Raw genomic sequence first — 24,069 nt, 5'->3', positions numbered from 1 at the left:
GTGTATATGCTCCAAGAACACACCACTCGGAATGGCTTCTCTCTTGGAACCTATCTTTGCTAGATCATCAGCTGCTTGATTTTTCAGTCGGGGTATATGATGGAGCTCCAACCCCTCGAACTTCTTTTCCAGCTTCCTCACTGCACTGCAGTATCCAGTCATGGCTGGGCTTCTCACGTCCCACTCCTTCATCACTTGGTTGACCACTAAATCCGAGTCGCCATAGACCATCAGGCGACGGACGCCGAGTGAAATGGCCATGCGCAACCCATATAAGAGGGCCTCATATTCTGCCTCATTGTTGGAGGAATCAAAGTGAATCTGGAGCACATATCTGAGCTTATCTCCTCTGGGGGAAACCAGGACAACCCCAGCACCGGAACCATTCAACATCTTAGAGCCATCAAAGAACATGGTCCAATGCTCCGAGTGAACTTCAGTCGGCTGCTGCTGTTCAATCCACTCGGCGAGGAAATCTGCTATTGCCTGGGACTTAATGGCTTTCTTTGCCTCAAACTTGATATCAAGGGGAAGAAGTTCAATCGCCCATTTAGCCACTCGACCAGTTGCATCTCTGTTGTGCAAAATCTCTGATAGTGGAGCGTCGCTGACGACTGTGATGGAATGATCAGAGAAATAATGAGCAACCTTCTTTGTGGTCATGTATATTCCATACACAAGCTTCTGATAATGAGGATATCTCTGCTTGGATGGAGTCAAGACTTCAGACAAATAATACACTGGGCGCTGAACTTTGAGAGCTTTTCCTTCTTCTTCCCGCTCGACCGTAAGCACAGTACTGACGACTTGTCCTGTGGCTGCGATATAGAGCAACAGAGGCTCTTTGCTGATTGGAGCAGCAAGCACCGGCTGGGTGGAGAGCAGAGCTTTTAGCTCGGCAAACGCTGCATCAGCTTCTGGAGTCCACTCGAACTTGTCTGCCTTCTTCATCAGTCGGTAAAGAGGCAATGCCTTTTCACCGAGTCGTGAGATGAATCGACTTAATGCGGCCAAGCATCCAGTAAGCTTCTGGACATCGTGCACTCGCACAGGGCGTTTCATTCGGAGAATAGTGCCGATCTTCTCTGGATTAGCGTCGATTCCTCGTTCGGAAACGAGAAAACCGAGTAACTTGCCACCAGGAACTCCAAATGTGCACTTTGATGGATTGAGCTTGATATCATACCTTCTGAGGTTGGCAAATGTTTCGGCGAGATCAGCGAGCAGGTCGGAACCTTTTCGTGACTTGACGACGATATCATCCATATACGCTTCCACATTCCGACTGATTTGAGTGAGTAGACACTTCTGAATCATTCGCATAAATGTGGCTCCGGCATTCTTGAGGCCGAATGGCATGGTGATATAGCAGAAGCACCCGAATGGAGTGATGAAAGCTGTTTTTATCTCGTCGGGTCCGTACAGACGGATCTGGTGGTACCCGGAGTAGGCGTCTAGAAAAGACAGTCTCTCGCATCCCGCGGTCGAGTCAACAATTTGATCTATGCGAGGGAGAGGAAAATGATCTTTCGGGCAGGCCCGGTTGATGTGCTTGAAATCAATGCACATTCGGAGCGATTTGTCCTTCTTAGGAACCATGACGACATTAGCGAGCCACTCGGAGTGGTATATCTCTCGGATAAATCCTGCCGCCAACAGTCGAGCCACTTCCTCACCAATGGCTTTTCTCTTCTGGACGGCGGACCGCCGAAGATGCTCTTTGACTGGTTTTGCAGATGAGTCGACTCTTAGGCGATGCTCAGCCAGTCCCCTGGGAACACCTGGCATGTCAGCGGGCTTCCATGCAAAAATGTCCCAGTTCTCACGGAGGAACTGGATGAGCGCTTCTTCCTATTTCGGGTCGAGTGTTGTGGAGATGTGGGTCGGAGCTGCATCGGGGTCGGTCGGGTGAATGTGAACAGGCTTCGTCTCACCGGACGACTGAAATGCAGACTCTGTGGCGGGTTTCTTGGATCGCAGCAAATCACTCGGATCTGCATTTTGCTTGTATTCTTCGAATTCGACCGCTGTCACCTGGGAATCGGCAATCTTTGAGCCCTTCTGAAAGCACTCTTCTGCCTTTTTCCGATCACCGGTGACAGTGATCACTCCTTTGGGGCCGGGCATCTTCAATTTGAGGTACACGTAACATGGTCGAGCCATGAATCGTGCGTAAGCTGGTCTCCCCAAAATGGCATGATATGCACTCTGAAAATCCACGACCTCAAACGTCAACTTTTCTTTGCGAAAATGTTTCGAATCACCAAACACCACGTCCAGAGCTATTTGGCCGAGTGACTCGGCTTTCTTCCCTGGTATAACTCCATGAAAGCTCATGTTACTGGTGCTCAGTCGGGACATCGGAATGCCCATTCCTTTCAGTGTGTCTGCATACAACAAATTCAGCCCGCTTCCACCGTCCATCAGCACTTTTGTCAGTCGAGTGCCTTCGACAACTGGATCGACCACCAAAGCTTGCCTCCCAGGGGTGGCAATATGAGTCGGGTGATCAGATTGGTCGAATGTGATGGGTATTTGGGACCATTTCAGATAATTTGCTTTTGCCGGGGCAACCATGTTCACCTCTCGGTTAATGACTTTCAATCGACTCTTGCTTTCCACATCTGCAAAGATCATCAGAGTGGAGTTGATATGCGGATATCCTTCCTCACTGTCCTCCTTGTCTTCGGCCTTGTCCGACTCCTTCTCCTTGTCCTTAGACTGTTTTCCCTGAAACTGCTGGATCAGGAGTCGACATTGGCGAGTGGTATGCTTCGGGTAGATGATATTCCCCTCTTCGTCTTTCTTCGTGTGGATGTGACACGGCATATCCATCACGTCGTTCCCTTCTTTATCCTTCACCTTCTTAGGGTTCCAGGATCCTTTTGGTTTCCCTTTAAACTTTCCTTGAGTCACGGCCAGAGCCTCTCCAGGAGCTGCCGGTTCAGCCTTCCGCTTCTGTTTCCGACTGGTGTTTCCCTTTTCCGACTGGCTCGGCTTGTGCTTGCCGCTTCGGAGTCGGTCTTCTTCTTCGCCGTTGGCGTACTTGGTAGCAATCTCCATCATCCGACTCAAGGTCATGTCACCGGTTCGACCAAACTTCAAACTCAATTCTCTGTTCTTGACGCCATCTTTAAAGGCGCAGACTGCCTGATGATCAGACACATTCTCCACAGTATGGTGCAAAGTGATCCATCTCTGAATATACTCTCTGAGAGTCTCATTGGTCTTCTGCACGCAGACTTGCAACTCTGTCAGTCCAGCTGGTCGCTTGCAAGTTCCTTCAAACGTTCTGATGAACACTCGGGACAGATCTTCCCAAGTGTAAATGCTGCTAGGAGGTAATTGAGTCAACCATGCCCTGGCAGAACCTTCCAGCATGAGGGGCAAATGCTTCATGGCCACCTCGTCGTTCCCACCACCAATCTGAACCGCCACTCGGTAGTCCTCAAGCCAAGTTTCAGGCTTAGACTCACCAGTGAACTTGCTGACTCCTGTTGCCAACCTGAAATTGGGAGGGATAACTGCGGCTCTGATAGCTCTGCTGAAACATTCAGGACCAGAAACATGCACTCGACTGCTTGTGGGCGCATCTCTGTCGAGTCCGCCTCGATGGGCTCTGTTCCGGTCGACCAAACCTTGCACGATAATGGATCGCGCGTCGAAGCCTGGTTCTCTGGGGTCGACTGGAACTCTTCGCCCCGTACTGAACTGACGCCTGTCATCTTGCTGCCGAGGAGCGTAAGACCCACCCCTCGGAGGGGAATTGGGCACTCGACGCCTATCATCTCGGTCGAGTCGGTCACCATATTGGTCTCGCCGATTCTCGCGCCCTTCACGCCGCGGAGGCGATCTGGGGCTGTGAGCCGACTGAACCGTATTTGCAGCGACGGATCGACTGTGAATTCTGTTGCGCGACTACGACACGGTCGAATTCTGATCTCCTGCTGCCCGGAGCAGATCCCTGATCTGCATCAAGCCTCTGCCAGCTTCCGACTGAGAAGGCTGGATGGACTCTGCTATACGGGTCGCAGCTGCTAAATTCTGGATTGGGGTTCGATATACCTGAGTCGGCGGGAAGAGTTGACGTCGACTGGTGTCGGGAACTCGTTGCCGCGCGCGCTCGTCGAGTGCTCGCTGAAGATTCTCCAGGCGAGTGCGTTCGGCCAAATTGGCCAAACGCGCCTCCTCCAAGGCGCGAGCCTCGGGGGTTTCTCCTGCGATGGGAGTACGCAGGGCATCCATGTTCCTGCGGTGAAGTTCCTCTCTTTGCAGAGAGTCGAGTGGCTCGGGCTGGTACTCTTCATGGTCTCGTGCGGGGTCGCCTCCGTCGCCTGCTCCACCATCACGGGCGAAGCCAGGGGGACTGCGGGGCCCGTCGACCATTAGGATTTCCGCCGCAGGATCACTGCTATCGCACTCGGATGCGGTCTCTACGGAGCCAGTCGACAGATCGAACAAGCCGTAGAGAGATTCGTCGGGCTCGATTGCCGCAAATTGGGTGGTGGCCGTCTGGCGAGCCACCGCGTGCCTCACCCACCGCTGAAGCCTCGACCGGCCCGAGCGCTTGCGCTGGTGGGAGACCGGGAGGGTGGCCGATGGGGGAGTCGACCGATACGGGGTCGACGGTTGCCGCAGCAGAACGCCGCGGACACATGCGCGAAAATGCGTCGCACCGCGGACGGGGAGCGCATCGACGTCGAGTGGAGCCTCCTGGAGCCAGGCGGAGTCGTCGGCGACGAAGGTGAGAGCACCGAGACGGATCTCTCGGCCCTCGACCAAAACTCCAGCAGCCACCATGATGAAAGTACTCGGAAGAATCGCAACTTCTCCACAAAATCGCTAAAACACCTGCCCCAAGGTGGGCGCCAACTGTCGTGGTTCTAAGCCTGACAGTAGAGTGGGGGGTAGGTATGGAGAGGCAAGGTCCTAGCTATGGAGAAGTTGTAAACACAAGGGATGTACGAGTTCAGGCCCTTCTCGGAAGAAGTAAAAGCCCTACGTCTCGGAGCCCAGAGGCGGTCGAGTGGATTATGTGTATATGAGTTACAAGGTACCGAACCCCTCTACCTGTGGAGGGGGGTGGCTTATATAGAGTGCGCCAGGACCCCAGCCAGCCCACGTAGGAGAGGGTTTAAGGTGAGTTAAGTCCGGGGCGTTACTGGTAACGCCCCACATAAAGTGTCTTTACTATCATAAAGTCTACTTAATTACAGGCCGTTGCAGTGCAGAGTGCCTCTTGACCTTCTTGTGGTCGAGTGAGTCTTCGTGGTCGAGTCCTTCAAGTCAGTCGAGTGAGTCCCTCGTAGGTCAACTGGAAGGTGATCTCTTCTAAGGGTGTCCTTGGGCAGGGCACTTAGATCAGGTCTGTGACCCTACCCTAGGTACATGACCCCATCACGGGGCTCGACGCCGTTCGAGGAGGCGAGCTGCTCGACGTGGCAGCGTACGAAGTACGACGTCCATAGCGTGTTGCTATCGGGGGCGTACCTCGGCTGGTTGCACACCTCCTCTGTCAGCGAGGACCGCATGCGCGCGATCTCGGCGCGTCGGGCAGCGCCGGTGGCACCGGGACTCCGCCGGCGCTCAGCTTCCACGTGCGCGGCCGCCGAAACAGTGTCTTTGCCTGGAACGACGCTCGATGCATGTCCGGCGGTGCCAGGTAGTCGGCCTCATAAAGGAGCCGTGCCTCGTCCTCATACAGGTGGCGACGACCGAAGCCATTAGCCGTCGCATCATCGCTTGGGTAAAGCTCGGCCATGCTCGGTCGAGAGGGGTGTCGGCAGCGAGAGGAGGAGCTCGCTCGAGAGTGTGTGTGTGCTCCCCGACGAGGGAGCTTTTTATAGCCGAGCTTGGGCGGTGGGTTGGCGGCCGACGTGTGTATGCGTGGCGGGATCGGGCGGGACGCGCGTTGCCGCGCCTTCACTGTGCCGCCCGTGAGGCATCAATGGAGGCTGACCAGCGCGACAGCTTTGGCATTGATTCCTCGCGGGAATCGAGGCGATGAGGATGACGTTGCGCCGTGGTCGCTGACTCAGCGGGCCCGCCGTTCTTTCGCGCCAAAAAGATTCCTCGGGCACCCCCCAACGCGTCGGGTTTGGCCTAGGTCCGCCGGCGCGAGTTTAGGGCCTAACCGGTGAAAATTGGGTTCCTGGAGGCGCGACTGGGCCGTTTTTTCAGCACTGGTGCTAAAAAGGGGCCTTGGGGGGCCTGTTAGGGGCGCGGTTGGAGATGCTCTAACCGAAGGCATTTGGGGGTCTGTTTTGTTGCCTGCATGACACTCAGCCGGGCTTTGGAGATCTAATTTTGAGTCATTTGGTTACCCGTGTGTGTATCTGTACCCGTAATAGCATGATATTCAAAGCAACTCAGGGTCTAACCCTGGAGAAACGGCTGAATAAATCGTTCCAGCTAGTCTGGCCCGATCGAGCGCAAGGACGGCAGGCGGCTGAACACGCGCGGACCGACTAGAGACACCACGTTGTTGTTCGCCATAAATTCCCTCATTCATATGTCACCGCTCACTCTCCCCTCTCTCACTGGCGGCGGTGGGCATCGGCGGGTCGAAGATCTAAACGGCGACCACCGGCCTCATCACCCTTTTGTCAATGGTGGTAAGCCCTTACCTGGCAGATTTGAGGATCTATATAGGCATCGATTTAGATTTGGATGCCTCGATTTGGGTGACCATTTGGGTTTAGAATCATATTTAGGATTTCATACACCTCGATTAGGGTGTGGATATGGGATCTGATTTGGGTGTGGATATGGGACACTCGAATAACGGTTTTAGAGCAAATACGATAAGATGATGTAGGCGGGCGGTAAGACATTAAATATTATATTCTTGCTTGCTTGGAAGAGAGAGAAGAAGAGAGAGAAGAGAAGCGGGCTACTAGTTAACAGCCGGCTGCAGCACGTGCTCCTAGGTACTTTGTGAGAGAGTGGGGTGGCCCATGTATCAACAAAGTAGTACATATTTATATCTAGCTATTATACTTGTTGGCTATAAGCTTGACTATATGTGACATGACAACATCATATAGCCAGCAACTGGCTATATTATTAACCATGCTCTTATAGGGCTCGAATTGGTATGTGTGATGTTCTTGTTGTTGTAGTAGATGCACATATTTTTCATGATTAGTCCATGATATTTTGTTACATGCCTTGATCTTGTTCAATTTGATTAGTGGGACGAGAGCCCCAAGGCAAAGAGGTTGGTAAGGGCAGTGCATCGCAGTGTTCGCAGAGGCATCGGGGGAGGCCAACCAAAGCCAACCATTTTCGGGTTTTTTTTTTGAAAAGGGGGGCTCCCTGGCCTCTCGCCCTACCACGTCTGTAAGTTCGGAGCTGGTTCGAGCACGACGACCATCTCGGAAGTGGCGGCGATTCTCCGTCTAACTCCAAAGGGGGCTCCCAACCCTCTCGCCCTACCACGAAGGGTGCCGATCCGTCGAGAGAAGACGCTCCCACAGTAGGAAGGTGTAAGGGTTCTAGAGGTGTGGAGTATGACACCAACTGGTAGATGACTGAGGCGACTCGGGCGGCGCCCGCGGCGACCACCGCGAATCGGCCACCGGGGCCTGCAATCCCTTCCACAAGGCATGTAGGGGGGGCATTTCTGGGTCCTCGCAGGTTCGGATGACGAGGAGGATCCAGCCGGCACATCACCGGTCGACTACTCACCGACGCCATCCGACGTGATTTACGAGGCCTTCGCCCCTGGTTATTCGGAGGAAGAGGTGGTTGCGTTGGTCGACGAGATTGTGCCGGCCGAGGATCCGGCACGGATCGGGCTGTGTTCTGAGGACAGGATGGAGGTTGTTCGCCTGATCATTCACCGGAGGACGGCGGCGACGGCGATCCGGCCTTGGAAAGGGCCTCTACCTAAGGTTAGTATCCAACCCCTATCTTTATCAGATTTCTTCCCGCACGATGATTGGAGCCAACCATTTTCGTGAGTCCAACTCACTTCTGCAAGGTGATTCTACTGCCGATCTCCAATGGCTTGGTAAACACATGGGCGCCTTCCCAAGGGAGATCAAACTCACGAAGAACACCGACTTCACCTAGAAGGTCAAGCTCGGGAGATCAACGAGAGACTAACCATGGATCATGGGTGAGCCGAAGCGGCTTCGCCATTGCTCACTAGCTCCAGATCGGCTACCTCATAACCTTCAAGGCGATTGTCCTCGACCTTTCCGGAGCAGAGGTGGTTGCCTTGTGCGCCTCACACAACGAAGCACTTGCCTTGATCCCCCGAAGTTTAATGTGTTTTCGTTAGTCCGTCGGTCTATGACAATCTACTTATAACCACGGCGGCTTCCGTACACCAATGCCCGGTCACCAGACCACCAACCAGTGGGGGACACGAGGCACGGAAACGCTTCCAGAAATGCTCGAGCACAAAGTAGCGAACCGATAACATAGTTTCCGCAGCGACTTTGGCTGCGCCCCGTTCGTTTCCCTTGCTTTTTCTCTTGAGATGAGAGGATTTTTGTTGCTTTCTTCCGTCGTGCTTCCTGCTCCATCCATCCATCAGGAGGAACAATATCAGGCGGCATGGCACGTACTGTTGCCTGCATATCCTCCATCCCACCGATTTTGATCAATCAGTTGGCTCGTTTTTTATCATCATTCCTCTTGTTTTCTTCTCATTTTCGGCTTTCAGCGAGTGAGAGCGAGACACTTTTTCTGTCACCGTTTAGAAAAAGGGTGACGCTTCCTACAGTTCGCAGGCCGCTTTGCAATCCCTACCTCATCAAATGGAACGGCAGTACGGTTGCAAACTTATTCATTCATGGATCAATAATACATCATCATGTTCATACAGTTATAATTCAGAGCCCACCGAAAAACAACAAAATATGTTCAGAAAACAAACAGGCAGAAAGAAAGAACAAACAGAGAAAGTTCTTGCCAAATTGTATCAAGACAGTAAAATTCATCAGTACTGAAACTTGAGGAAAACTTCCAAATACAAGCAGTCCAACAGATCCAGATGCATACAGTTCCCAAGGACTGTTCAAGGAAACGACAGGCAGTCAATAACTTCTGAGCCAACGACACTACCACATTACACGACATATGAAACTTAACTTTACACGGGCTAATCATATATGTACACTGACATGGATGGATGGAGCACAACAACACAGCCCTACTACTTCAGCTCTGCTAGGCACAGATTAGTGCGGGGGGACACCATACTACTACGGAGGGGGATAAATTTAACAACAAACAACGAAAAACGGGGGGCAAGTCATGACGACGGCGATGAAGATGAAGGCAATCTGTATGTTGTTGACGTTGCTGTGACAGATATTGTAAGATGTATGTATATCATGCCACTTTTGCTAGGGCGGTCTCGGTCTAGAAATCTGTCTTCAGGAGCTTGGACACTGGCTTCACGTTTATTAAACCAAAGGGAATTGGTTGCTCCACTTGAATGTAGTCCTTCGTCGACAGGACCTGTCAATGGAGAGGAGAGCATGTGAGTACTGGCGGCCTGTGATGGGTGGTACGATCCCATGCGACACGGGGTTCAAACAACCACACTCGGCACAAGATCTAATTCAAAAGATGTTACAGACCGGGACGATTCAAACGCATGGTGCTGGCAGCATGTTCATGGAAGATGTTCAATGTAAAATGCTATGATAAATGGAGATGAAACTACGAAATGCGGCCTACTTGCCTCCACACACCCTTTTCTATAATGGGTAAAAGGCAAAATAAGGCACAAGGACCATGAAGCAAAATTGATGACGTACCAAGGTCTCGAAGAACATCCTTGAGGCTTCTTTCCTAGACTTTCCATTTACCAGATGATCAATGACAACATTCTTTCTCCCCCGACCAGACTCTTCATCGAATAGAGTCTTGAGATATCTTGCAACACCCCTGCATATATAAATAGCAACACACGGTGAAAAAAACTGGGAAAGGTCTGAACGCAAGTCTGAAGGAATTAAAATCAAGTCCATCCGTACTTGGTACGAGAAGACCAGCCACTAAGTGCATCATGAGACTGGAATTCGTCAGGATTTGGCTCATCATCATCATCATCAAGATCAATTGCCTCATCAAAGTCCCCATCATCATCATAGGGTAGAAAATCTGAAACGATATACAGTAAGAACTATGTTAAAAGCTTAATAAATCTCTCGCAGCATAAGACCGACATTGTAAGCACATGATTGGGAAGAACTTCATGACATAGTAAGCACATGAACTTCATGTACTATAATACTCCCTCCGTTCCCAAATATTTGTCTTTCCAGACATTTCAAATGGACTACAAGTCTACAACATACGGATGTATGTAGACATATTTTAAAGTGTAGATTCACTCATTTTGCTTCATATGTAGTCACTTGTTGAAATCTCTAGAAAGACAAATATTTAGGAACGGAGGAAGTATTAGTTAATAAAATGGATCTGGGCATCCTCGTCCGCAACATTTGTGAATCCGGTGACACAGGAGAAAAGGTGTCATGAAAATACATGGGATATGCTTTTTCTGATACAGCCATAATGAATCCACTAGGGTACAAATTCATGGTTCTTATCTGGACAGAAGAATTACCTGTGTCGACACCATGAATTGCACTTCCAAAATCCTGTAATTTAAACCAAATACCAATTACGATCTGGCTTTAATGACTATGAAATAAAACAGTGCATGTAGTTGCATTGCAGGATGTGCCAGAAGCAGCATTCCGTAAGTGTGTATAATAGTACAAACTTCTAGGTGGACTTACACTGCATTCCTTCAGTGCAAAGTCATGCCCAGTGTTGTCCATGTCCGTGAAGTCATGCTCCGTGTTGTTCATGTCCGTGAAGGATCCTGCATTGTTTCCTTGAAAGCCAGAATTTTCTCCCATGGCCGACACAGCATTCTCATCCTCTGTTGGTTGAGGAAAACCAGAGGCATGTTCAGTGAATTCTAGTCCAGTAATCTCAGAGGTGGGCATCTCCTTATCCTCAAAAGTATTAATATCACTGCGAACAATGTCACTCAATTCCCCTTCCCGGTAGTCTTGCGCACAAGCTGGACCAGAACTATGCAAAGCAACGTCTGGAGCATCTGTTATAGTAGCAGAATCATGGGTTATGTCATCTTGTACAAAGAGAGGTGTATCAGCATTTGTATTCCTCTGCATATCTGCTGAAGCATCTTGATGGCAATCCTTATCCAGTGTATCAACATGAGCAGTAATGTTTGCAGCAGCATTTGTTTCGTCAACAAGTGGGATTTCTTTCCCGGCACCAAACTCAGTTACTTTTTCAATGTTGTTATCACGTTCATCAGATGGCATTTGCAAACCAAATGAAGCTGTAGCGTCAACTGTATCAGTTGCTTCTTGTGGTGTAGCATCTAATTGAGCACCATCTGGTAGTCCCATATGAAGTTGGTGATCAAGAGCTGCACTGTCATTTGCACCAGAGATGCCAGCGTTGTGAGCTCCATCTGGTAGTCCCAGATCAAGAGCTGCACTGTCATTTGCACCAGAGATACCAACGTTGTGAGCTCCATCTGGTAGTCCCATGTTTAGTTGGTGATCATGAGCTGCAGTGTCATTTGCACCAGAGATGCCAACGTTGTGAGCTCCATCTGGTAGTCCCATATTCAGTTGGTCATGAGGAGCTGCACTGTCCTTTGCACCAGAGATGTCAACGTTGTTGGTATCTGGTAGCACCATATGAAGTTGGTGATCAAGAGCTGCACTTTCCTCTGCACCAGAGATGCCAACATTGCTGTTATCTGCTGGGATAGTTTCAGACATGTCTACTTGTCGTTGATGTTCCCTGTTATGTACGGTGAATTGAGAAACAGACTCATAGGTTCGATAGTGTAAATCGTTCAGGTCCTTGTGCATACCTAATTGGGAAGCAAAACATCCATGAGTAAAGAGTGGAAACATGGAATTAACACCAGTTACACACAACCACTAAATACTATAGAATAATACTAAGATGGTAAGAGTAATAGACCAATTAACTTCTGCTTAATTTGCTTCCTCTGGGGCGACGAGAGAGGATACAGAAAATTGAAAACAATTTAGAGAACTTACAGGAAAATATAGGCTCGCGGAATATATCATCTTCAAGTGAACCTTTCTCGATCATCCATATTTCAGTACGGGTGCATGGAGCCTTTCTACGGATGCGCCTTATATCCTCAGTACTAATCAACTGCTGTCGTATAATACTGGAGAAGGGAAGAATCAATAAGTGAGCTAACAGTAGAACATTACTTGGACGAAATGGTTTGTACTATTCAGTGATTGTATATTCTATGAGTGTATTACAGTGGAATTGTACGCTGAATAATGACAGTCTGATAAAGAAAGGTAGCAATAGCACACTTGTGAAGGTGCAATAGCTTGGCAAGAACATTTCTTACAGGACTTGCAAACTCAAAAGCATGCCATAATTCCTCCACTGCTCACCCAATGACAAGAATGTCATAATAAGAAAACCTTAACGAAAAGTGCAGCATGTTTTCTTTAGGAGAAAGAAACAAAAATTATACAAAGAATTTCTTGAAATGGTAAGAGGTATAAGAATTAACAGGTATATCGCACCGAGGGGAATGATTAATGTTTTACTAGCAATGGTCTTTGTTTCTACTACAGCTGATTAAGACAAGAATTAAGTTAAGGAACCAAGGATCCAAGGAAAGATCATCGTATTCATTTTGGACCAGGAAGGAAGTGACGGTAACAAAACAAGGACACAACAATAGGTTTTGAAAGGATAGTCACACAGTTTCCACAAACAAGTTCATTAGAGGCAGGCAATGAAGCATATACGTACTCAGCATGTATAACCATGGCATCATCCATTTTCACTCTTCTCTTGGGTGTCCTGGTCTTGGGTGTCAATGCGGTCTTCGGTGTCAACCTTTGGCGTTTTGAAGTTGATGCATTAGGTGGTAATGGTGTTGAATCAAGCACCAATCCAGGGGTTCTTCTACCAACTAATACAAAAGGATGTAATTAGACAACACAGGAAGATGATGCAACAAAAATTCTGTGGATTAAATTATCCATACCTAAAATGGATGCCAGTATATCATCATCGTTAGGAATAGCATCGGTGGTTCTTTGACCATGTGGTCTGCTGGACAAATTTTCAGTAGTCCTACTCTCTGGAGCTGGCATGCTATCCTCCAAGTGACGTTTTCTGCTACTAAGGCTACCTATTTTGTTACTTCCATCAGATTCAGTGATTCCTTTCTCTGCAGTTAACTGCCCCAGATCATTTGTCTGGTGGAATCCAATATATGGAGCTGAGAGCATTCTCTCGCGTTCTGGGAAATGTGAGTTGAACATGTCATTTGGTCTATCATTATATGACATGTATTGCGGTGTTGTTCCAGTGTTCTGTTGGAAAGCTGCAGTTGATATATTACTGTGTGTCATTCCTGGTGGCATTTCTTGTAAGTTATGTCCGAGAAACACATTAGGAGCATGCAGATTATACCCTGCCAAAAAACATATTAAAGGATCAGATGGCCACAAAAATTCCGACTTTGAAAAGACAAAATAATACAATAAAGTCAACTCTACCTTGCACATTTACTGATCCCTCATTAAAATGTGTTGGATGCCCTGTCACGTGTGGCTCGGTAGGACCACTAGGCCTACCCCAACTTGCTTGGGACAAGAAGCTTTGTTGTTGTTGCCCTGTCACCCATGGCTCGGTAGAACCACTAGGGTATGGCTCTACAGATACATTAGAAGTAAGAAAATTATACCCTGCCAAAAACATGGTAAAATATCAGATGGCCACAAGAATTCTGACACTTCGAAAAGAAAAACAATAAAGTCAACTTTACCTTGCATGTTGTTTACTGACCCCTCATTGAAATGTGTTGGATTCCCTGTCATGTATGTCTCGGTAGAACCATTAGCGCGTGGCTCTGAAGTATTCTGAACAAATGGCACACTTCCCATGGTTGCTTTAAAAGGCAGTGTTTGACCTGATACAGCTATATCCTCAGTATTTACCACCAATTTATCAACAGTAGCCACCAGGTTTGATGTTTGTGGTTCTGGTGGCATATCCACAGTTGCAGAGTGTTGCCTCAGAAAATCCATCTCCCGTACAGCACGAGAAGACTCAACTTGCACAGGCTCAGACAATCTAAATTCAGCCATCTGAGAACCAACAGCGTCATTAGCATGTGCTGCACCTGGATGGAGAAAATCTGAGGGTGGAACAGCAAAATTATGCTGTACAGCACCAGAAGACTCAACTTGCACAGGATTAGCCAATCTAAATTCAGTCATCTCAGGACCAACAGTATCATTAGCATGTGCTGCACCTGGATGGAAAAAACCTGAGGGTGGAGCAGCAAAATTCTCCTGTACAGCACCAACAGCATCATTAGCATTAGCTGTAGCTGAATGGAGAAAATCTGAGGGTGCACCGGAAGACTCAACTTGCACAGGATTAGTCAATCTATATGCAGACATCTCAGCGCCAACAGCATCATTAGCATTTACTGCAGCTGAATGGAGAAAATCCAAGGGTGGAGCTACAGCACCAGAAGACTCAACTTGCACAGGCTTAGCCAATCCAAATTCAGCAAACTCAGCACTAACAGCATCATTAGCATTTGCTGCAGCTGAATGGAAAAGATCTGAGGATGGAGCGGCAAGATTCTCCTGTGCTGCATCGGAAGACTCAACTTGCACAGGCTTAACCAAGCTAAACTCAGCAATCTCAGCACCAACAGCATCATTAGCATTAGCTGTAGCTGAATGGAGAAAATCTGAGGATGGAGCGGCAGGATTCTCCTGTGCGGCACCAGAAGACTCAACTTGCACAGGCTTAGCCAATCCAAATTCAGCCATCCCAGCATCATTAGCATTTGCTGCAGCTGAATGGAGAAAATCTGAGGGCGGAGCAGCAAAATTGTCGATCTTTGCAGTTTCCTCGTTGCTTGATGGTGAAGCTTTCCGCTGCGGACTCAGAACAGGACTTTCATGCACTCTGGAAGGAACTGTTTCTTCCATTAAGCCAGGTGTAGCCGGGGCTTGAGCGCTTACAAACTCAGGAGAGGCAGGAGAGGCAGGAGATGCAGGATCATCACAAGGGAAGGGACTAGGCTGGTAGTATGAAGAAGATGGCCCCGCGTCACCTTCATTGTGGAAAAGCATATCATTCAAATCAGGGGTACGCAAATTGTAACCAGTCCAGTTAGGAATATTGTTTCTTAAATCATCTGCATTCGATTGATTTTGCTTGCTGGAACTAGAAGGTTCATCATCCATTTTGTTATATGCTTCAGCCTCTTCATCTTTACTTGGGTTATCGTCAACATCCATATCAGTAGGATGAAGTGATGATTGACCTTGAATGAGGATACTGGAGAGACAAAAAGAACACAAGGAATGTCAATGTAGCAAAATAAGAGCAAAAAGGCAAGATGCAAGGCATTGCCACTTCAAAAATGCCTAGGTAACTAAGTAGTGAAAAATGTTTTCATGGTATGCATGACAAATCAATGAAAACTGCAACTCAGCGTGCACACAGTTACACCCTCCATCCCATAATATAAGATGTTATTACAACCAGTACATTAGTTGTAATAACATCTTATATTATGAGACAGAGGGAGTAACATATATGGAAGGACATCTGGACATATGGAGGGAGTAACTGATCTTATAGTAGGCTTACAATATAAAGTTTGACACTGAAATCAAAGTAAACACTAAACAGCCTGGAGAAACGTAAAATCATTCTTGGAAACTACGAAAGTGAACCCCTTTAATGAGAGCCCAAATACAGGCCATGCAACCGGGCAATATAACAGATTCCAAGAGAAGTCAATGGACCAATGGGATTAGTGTTCAAAAGACAAAAGATGCGAATTTACCCATCACCAGATTCGAGTTGAATTGGATCATCCTTCGCCAGCAATAATTCCTGGGGATAAAAAAGGTCAGCATTTGAAAGAGAGTTTAATTAAGTCAGTCACATGATGTAAAGAAGACACAGAACTTTACAATCTTTGACTTGCATAAGCGACCTTAATTTCAATGAATTGGCACATTTATTATGTAAGTAACGGAAAATAAGCCAATATAAATGCCCTTTTCAAAAGAATTAGCAGATTAATTATGTAAGGAACCAAAAATAATCCAATACAGCTGGAAGACAAGTGCATATAATTTCAATAACAAATCAATGCATGGCACACTCAGAACCATTGACCAACTCTCCAATGTCATCCTCCAAATGATCCTATAAAAATCTTAAGCCTTAACAGCAGGCAGACTATAAGGTGCAATGTGCACCACAAATGTTTGCAGCACACACATGGAAAAAGGTTCATTAAGTTAAGATTACCTCCTCCAAATCGAAACCCATATGTGAAGAACTGCCATCACCAAATCTTTCTGCACATTCAGATATGCTTAAATTATTAACAGATAAGTTCATAATTTGAAAAGTAAAAGATGTGAACACAGAAAGGACCAACCATCTAAACCAAATTCAGATGTTGAATATCCTGTTCTCTCTGGGTTGTCTTGCAGGGTAATCTGTTCTTTTGAGCTTACATGATGATCAATGTCCCTGGAGCATGGTGGGAAGTCTTTAGACAACTAAAGAGCATATTTTAAACAAACCTAAATCACCAAGAGTAGTGACCTTACCCCTGAAACTCAGCCTCCGGTAACTCAAAATCATCAAGATGGAATGTCTCAGGGAGTGTTATAGAATGATATGGAGCAGTTGATTCTTCAGGGGGGAGATCAACAGCCGCAGACCTAAATGCTTGTTTTATCTTGAGCAAGGCTTCACTGCAATCATGAAATAAGTAGTTGACCTTCCGAGAATAGATTCTGACCACGCCTACCATAAGATGGCTGGACAACCGCAGCGCAATTGGAACCTCAGGGAATATAATTGAATCTGCGCGAATATTCATAATTAGCACTCAGCTAAAAAAAAGAGAACATGGCACAGAGAAATGAGAAATATCAGGACAAAACAGCATTTCTATTGAAAAGTATATCAATTGCCCATAGGATTGTTTCAGAGATGTGTGATGGGTTGCCCTGTCCAACTGACTCATAGTACAGTAACAAACTTACAACATTCTCTAGTTCCTTCAAAGTAAGTATGCGCCAGTCATAAATAGCTGGTTTTTTACTTTGTGAGATAAAACCTTCCTGTGATTACCCACCAAATTGTTGATTAACTAGAAATATTAAAGCCGTGTGAGAGATCATTGTTTCCATATACTGGAAACTCGAGATAAATCTTCTCACTGATTAACTTTCTAAGCTGATGCTCTTACTCAGGTGATGCTTTACCCGTGATTTGTGATTACCTGTGCCATCTGTTCATGAATAAGTTTGATTACATGCGTCAAGGACACAGTTTATGGAGTGCGATGGGCGATCAAAATGATAAGAGCCTACAGCAAATAATGCCAGAAAAGTAGCATTGGCATGAGACCAAAAGCGTCCTACCTGACACTCGGCCGTTTGACTCATGACATAGTAGACTACTTCCGGCAAGGCGTCAACAAAAGATAAACTATCCACACATAGATTCCTTTTTCCATTAGAGAAAATTACACCCACCATTTTTTTGCCATAATGATAATCGTTAACAGGGAATTCCATAATGATAACTGGCAACAGGCAATACCCCTGGGCACAAAAATGTATGTGCATGCCAAAAACCAGACAACAACAATTCTGTAGAAATCTTCTACGTTAAAAAAAGAAAAGTAGACATGATTTCTTGTTAGAAATTCTACGGCTTCATTTCCGCTTGTAAAACATGTAATTATGCTATGCCTGTGATGGCACAATAAAAAATGTTACAGGGAATTGGAATAATATTTCTATTGGTCTTGCTTACCTCAAAATGACATCATTATAAACCTAGCCTAGTACTACCTGAAAGTAGCAGGAAAATAACCATATACATCTCTCAGGTTTGCTGCGCAGCGCACAACTAGATGAAGCTTTCTTGGGTTAACTTTGAAGCCTTATTTGTCTCACTCCAAGGTTTCTCGTCACAAAGTGCTACACTTACATATCGTGAAGACACAGCCCAATCATCACTCAAAACTCCAATAATAATAGGCTTGTGGATTACTACCGCAAATACACTCACAGATCACTTGAAAGTTAAAAAAGTTTACGGCTTTCAAGCAATAAATAACTCAATAGCATAGCAATACACATGCTGGTCAGTTCCTTACTTCCTATTTTGCAGGCTTTATTTCAAAAGTGCGTCAAAGCTAATGTGCACATTTACTAGAAGTCTACCCTCTCGCTTTATACTTCATTTTAGTAGTACATGTACAACAAAGAATCAAATTATCTGTATCAAGAAAACTAAAACAAATAGCCATTTGTGAAGGTTAATTTGAAACAGCCGATGTTAAAGAAAACTCTCATATGTGTACTTCTCAAACATGGTCGGCACGTGGGGGTTCTGAAATGTTGCTATTCATCGCATGCACAATGCATAAATACACTTCCCGGAAACAGATACAACAAAACACGAAAAACTAGTCAAGGAGTAGTATGGCTAGAAAGGTGAACTATTATCCTTAGGCTATAGCCCGTAGACAAGTACACATGAGACACGAGGCATCAGGAAGCTGCTAACATTCTCGGACTATAAGCTTTACGTAACCACTATGATAGACTTTACAAGTCCACCAGTACCTAGTTCTCGAAACAAAGCCCACAGATAGCCGTGGATACAAAAATCTTAGACCTTTGCGACTCTTGGTGACCCAACGGCTAGTGAGGATCAAGGTGACATCTCCTTTCACTCCTAGTGAGCAATGAACCACAATAGGAAAGCTCTAAAAGCATGGCTCTTTTCAAGATCCCATCGAGACTATATAGAAATGCACCTGGACCGTTAACATTACTACTTAACTAACAACTCAAATGTGTTCAAAACTTCTACATAGTACTCAGGCAGTAGCAAGGAGATAAATACCATGTACTAGTACAATACCAGTAATCCAGCAGTCGAGCATATACAAAAAAAAACAGCTTGTTGGCATGCTCAGCAACTAATCAGACGTCCGCTGGCGACGACTGGGAGCTGGTTAGGCTAGCAGACGGCAAAAAGGTAACATCTTTACTAATCCACTAGCAATAACTAAGCAATAACTAGGCAATAAGCATACATCAACGCCATAAACACGCCAAATATGGCAAATTTTAAGTGTTGACAGATACAGCAGCAATGAAATGAGCGTTAGCAAAAGGAGCATATTTTTCTGCCACTCTGCCTGGCAGCCAGGGCAGATCCGAGAGAGCTTGTGAGGCAGCGGAAACCACCCACCTACGGAGACGCCGATGTCCGTGTCCGTGACCTGGTTCTTGCGCAACTTACGCTCCAAGTGCGCGGCGATCCATATGGTCCCGAGCGGGCCCTTCTTGGCCAAGATGAACTGGGAGTAGAACATCTCCGGCTCCCCTCCGCAGCACTCAGACGGAACGGAGCACGAAACCCTAGCCTAGCCTAGCCTGAGCTCAGCTCAGCTCACCTCAGCTCCCCGACGGACGGGGAAGAGCAAGCAAGCTCCGGCGTTCACGACATCCCCCCTGCCGCCGGAAATCCAGGCCCTAGGGAGAGTGAACCCGCAGCTCGCCGCGGCCGGACGCTCCCCTCCGGCTCCAATCGCCCGGAACCGCGAGCTCCGGGAGGGCGGAATGCGAAATGGAAACCCTAATCTGGCGGTGGGGAGCTGGCGTACGGGCGGTTAACCCTAGAATTGGGCGGAGCTGGGGGGCGGGGCGCGCGGGAGGAGGTGGGGATCTGGGGATTCGGCGGGGGCGCGGGCGATTGAGGCGAGCGATTTGGGAAAATTTGGAATCTTTGGGGGAGCGGAGCGGGGAGTTGAACTTGACAGTGTGTGGGCGAGCGACCTGCTGTGAGGGGGGAGAAAGCTCGACGAAGCAAAAGTGCTACACGCTTCGCCGCCGCACCCCCTAGGAGTTTATAAATTACCATTTGGCCTCTCGCGCTGCTTGCCTCGGGGGCGTTTCTGTTCGTTGTGGGATAAGCTAGGGGGCGTGGTGTAAAACATGCGAGTTGGTAATAAATGCGCGGTTGCCGGGGCAAGAAACCCGCGCGAGAATATCGTGCGGTCGTGCCGCCGCCGTCGGATCCGGCGACACGGGGTATCCTGTCCGTACGACCGTGTCGTGGGAGGGTCGTATCGTATCGGGACAGCGGCACGCACGTCTCGCGCCGTGCAATGGAAGCTACTACTGCTTCAGGCAGGCCGGTTCAGGCGCCTGTTTTCGGCTAACTGGTTCGTGCCAGCCACGTAGTCCCTCCGGCCCGGTACAGAGGCCCGATATGGAAATGCGAGTGGTCAAGACAAAGGCGTGAATCTTGCAGGAATGTTCGGATGAGTTTTCGGCCAGGAGGCCAGAAATAGAAACCCAATGTGAAGTAATTGAGACGGGGCAAGTGAATTTTGAACAATTGTTTGGATTTATTTCCTTCCCAGATGCCAGATATACTAGAAGTGCAGGTAATTAAGAAGAGTGATTTTCACTCGTCTTGATGGCGGTTGCGATGGTGGAAAAATCTCTCCCTCGCTCCGCAGAAAAGGCTTCTCGTCCCGCTTCTTAAATGCATCGCTCGCCTTTCTCGGTCTAATCTTACGTCCGCGTGCCTAGCGGAGTCCCTTGGTGAATCAGGACGAGCCAGCGCTTTAGGTGTAGTTTGTTTGGTTGCTTGTGTTTGTGCTTAGAGGTGAGAAGATGCAAAGCACAACTCTTTAGTTGTGTGCAGGATTTGGTCTGCTCACCCCTTTCAAATGTGATGGACTTAGCACTCATTCGACAGCACATAACACGCTACGATCAATAGCAGCAAAAAAAACAGCAAGAACACAGCAAAACAGATGTTCCAACTTAAAAGTTCAGACCTAGACTACTTCAGTTCAAACTTGAGAGGTACATGGCCTGAGTGATGTCGCCGGCACAGTTGTGCTTCGAGCACCGGACCCTACAGATGTTCGAGGTGTTGGTGTTGAAGATCTACACCTTCAGCCCCAACCCGGAGAGTCTGAAGACTAGGAGGTTGGTGGGGACGATCTTGTGTCGGCGGCAGAAGTACTCCCAGCCACGCCCGAGCACCATGTGCCCCTTGAACATCTGCACCTGGACCCAGAACTCGCACCACTTGTTGGCGGAGAGGCTGACGACGCGGGGAGGGTCAAGGACCAGCCATTGCTTCATCACCGGCGTGAAGGCAAACGGGATGACGAGCATGGCGATGTCCTCCTGGTCATGAATCTGCACATACAACCTGATAGGTTCCCGTGCACCCTCCTCGTGGTTGGTCCTTAGCCTCCTGCCAATACCAAGCGGCATGCTCATGTAGTCCACCCTACCAGGAAGCACCACCCTCTTTAGCCACCGGTTTGTGGGGATGAGATCCTCCGCACCCTCTGCGTCGGCGACGACCTGCACTCCTCTGCCGGCTTTGTCCCACTTCGTCTTGATTATCTTACCAGCAAGGTGGACAACAGTTAGCAACAATGAAAGATGATCATTGGTAGTGTAAATGTCAATGATCAGAGCTAGCAATCATTAGTGCACATTGATCAAAGTTGACACTGATCAGTGCTAACAGTGTTCAGTGCTAGCAATGATCGATGCTAACACTGATCAAAGTTAATAATGATCAGAGTTAACACTGATCAATGCTAATAGTGATCAATGCTAACATTGATCAAAGCTAACAATGATCAGGGCAAGCAATGATGAGAGCAAGCAATGGTCGTTGCTATCATATCATTCCAAATGCACATGAACGTGCATTGTCCTACTCTGATCATGTATGTCATACTACTATTTTTGGCATTCAGGTATGTCCTACTACCATGCACACGCAATGTCCTATGTTGATCATGCATTCACATAGCCTAACAACAGCAAGAACAACATCCAACACACATGCATAGTGATGCGTCCATTTTGCATCATGCTTTTATATTGATAGTTATTGCATTATGGGCTGTTATTACACGTTATATCACAATACTTATGCATTTTCTCTCTTATTTTATAAGGTTTACATGAAGAGCGAGAATGTCAGCAGCTGGAATTCTGGACTGGAAAAGGAACAAATATTAGAGACCTATTCTGCACAACTCCAAAAGTCCTGAAACTTCACGGAGAATATTTTTAGAAAATATAAAAAATATTGGGCGAAGAAAGCATCAGAGGGGGGCCACCTGCCATCCACAATGATGGGGGGTGCGCCCTACCCCCCTAGGCGCGCCCAGAGGTCTTGTGGGCCCCCTGGCAGGCCCCGACGCCCATCTTCTGCTATATGGTGTGTTTTGACCTGAGAAAAATAAGAAGAAAGCTTTCGGGATGAAGCGGCGCCGTCTCGAGGCAGAACTTGGGCAGAACCAATCTAGGGCTCCGGCGGAGCTGTTCTGTCGGGGAAACATCCCTCTGGGAGGGGGAAATCATTGCCATCGTCATCACCATCGATCCTCTCATCAAGAGGGGGTCAATCTCCATCAACATCTTCACCAGCACCATCTCCTCTTCAAACCCTAGTTCATCTCTTGTATCCGATCTTTGTTTCAAAACCTCAGATTGGTACCTGTGGGTTGCTAGTAGTGTTGATTACTCCTTGTAGTTGATGCTAGTTGGTTTATTCGATGGAAGATCATATGTTTAGATCCTTAATGACAATTAATACTGCTCTAATTATGAACATGAATATGCTTTGTGAGTAGTTACGTTTGTTCTAAAGGACATGGGAGAAGTCTTGTTATAAGTAATCATGTGAATTTGGTATTCGTTCGATATTTTGATGAGATGTATGTTGTCTTTCCTCTAGTGGTGTTATGTGAACATCGACTACATGACACTTAACCATGAGTTGGGCCTAGGGGAAGGCATTGGGAAGTAATAAGTAGATGATGGGTTGCTAGAGTGACAGAAGCTTAAACCTAGTTTATGAGTTGCTTCGTAAGGGGCTGATTTGGATCCATATGTTTCATGCTATGGTCAGGTTTACCTTAATTCTTCTTTCATAGTTGCGGATGCTTGCGAGAGGGGTTAATCATAAGTGGGAGACTTGTCCAAGGAAGGGCAGCACCCAAGCACCGGTCCACCCACATATCAAATTATCAAAGTAACGAACGCGAATCACATGAGCATGATGGAAACCATCTTGACGTTAATTCCCATGTGTCCTTGGGAGCGCTTTGCTTTATATAAGAGTTCGCCCAGGCTTGTCCTTTGCTACAAAAAGGATTGGGCCACCTTGCTGCAACTTAGTTACTTTTGTTACTTGTTACCCGTTACAAATATCTTATCACAAAGCTATCTATCACCGATAATTTCAGTGCTTGCAGAGAATACCTTGCTGAAAACCGCTTGTCATTTCCTTCTGCTCCTCGTTGCGTTCGACACTCTTACTTATCAAAAGGACCATGATAGATCCCATATACTTGTGGGTCATCAAGACTCTTTTCTGGCGCCGTTTCCGAGGAGTGAAGCGCCTTTGGTAAGTGGAATTTGGTAAGGAAACATTTATATAGTGTGCTGAAATTTACTGTCACCTGTTACTATGGAAAATAATCCTTTGAGGGGCTTGTTAGGGGTATCTTCACCTTGACCAGAAGAGCAAAGAGTTGCTCCTCAACCTACTGAACCTACTGAAAATATTTATTATGATATTCCTTCGGATATGATAGAGAAACTGCTAGCTCATCCTTATGCAGGAGATGGAACATTACATCCTCATATGCATCTAATCTATGTGGATGAAGTTTGTGGATTATTTAAGCTTGCAGGCTTGCCCGAGGATGAAGTCAAGAAGAAGGTCTTTCCTTTATCTTTGAAGGGAAAGGCATTGACATGGTATAGGCTATGTGATGATATTGGACCATGGAACTACAACCGATTGAAATTGGAATTTCATCACAAGTTTTATCCTATGCATTTGGTTCATCGTGATCGGAATTATATATATAATTTTTGGCCTCATGAAGGAGAAAGTATCGCTCAAGCTTGGGGA

At 47.2% G+C, this 24,069-nt stretch overlaps 1 protein-coding gene across 3 annotated transcripts; it reads right to left on the bottom strand.

Moving 5' to 3' along the window:
* Positions 1-8,927: 8,927 nt before the first annotated feature.
* LOC123071708 (uncharacterized) lies at positions 8,928-19,939 on the bottom strand. Of its 3 annotated transcripts, XM_044495297.1 has the most exons (16): positions 19,351-19,938; positions 16,680-16,938; positions 16,505-16,599; positions 16,372-16,421; positions 15,899-15,948; positions 14,457-15,384; positions 13,850-14,378; positions 13,581-13,769; positions 13,064-13,495; positions 12,826-12,988; positions 12,081-12,217; positions 10,767-11,887; positions 10,592-10,625; positions 9,996-10,122; positions 9,777-9,906; positions 8,928-9,474 (listed from the first exon to the last, which is right to left on the bottom strand). In XM_044495297.1, the coding sequence occupies exons 1-16, from the start codon at positions 19,472-19,474 to the stop codon at positions 9,376-9,378; spliced, it is 4,467 nt and encodes a 1,488-aa protein (XP_044351232.1). In that variant the 5' UTR covers positions 19,475-19,938; the 3' UTR covers positions 8,928-9,375. The 3 variants fall into 3 exon arrangements, with proteins under 3 accessions (XP_044351232.1, XP_044351231.1, XP_044351230.1); XM_044495296.1 differs by having other exon boundaries at positions 13,581-13,736; positions 13,850-15,384; positions 19,351-19,939; XM_044495295.1 differs by having other exon boundaries at positions 13,850-15,384.
* Between the last annotated feature and the right edge of the window lie 4,130 nt (positions 19,940-24,069).

Source organism: Triticum aestivum, chromosome 3B (genome assembly GCF_018294505.1).
Source record: "Triticum aestivum cultivar Chinese Spring chromosome 3B, IWGSC CS RefSeq v2.1, whole genome shotgun sequence".
In the NCBI taxonomy this organism is placed as follows: domain Eukaryota; kingdom Viridiplantae; phylum Streptophyta; class Magnoliopsida; order Poales; family Poaceae; genus Triticum; species Triticum aestivum.
This window is presented reverse-complemented; position numbering and strand designations above follow the sequence as displayed.

Excerpts from the sequence above, each read along its gene's own strand:
- LOC123071708 (XM_044495295.1), bottom strand. The coding sequence starts at position 19,474 with ATGTTCTACTCCCAGTTCATCTTGGCCAAGAAGGGCCCGCTCGGGACC. Across the intron at positions 13,496-13,580 it reads GGGATCAGTAAATGTGCAAG|GGTATAATCTGCATGCTCCT; the intron begins GTAGAGTTGACT and ends GTTTTTTGGCAG. Across the intron at positions 12,989-13,063 it reads TATACTGGCATCCATTTTAG|TTGGTAGAAGAACCCCTGGA; the intron begins GTATGGATAATT and ends CTTTTGTATTAG.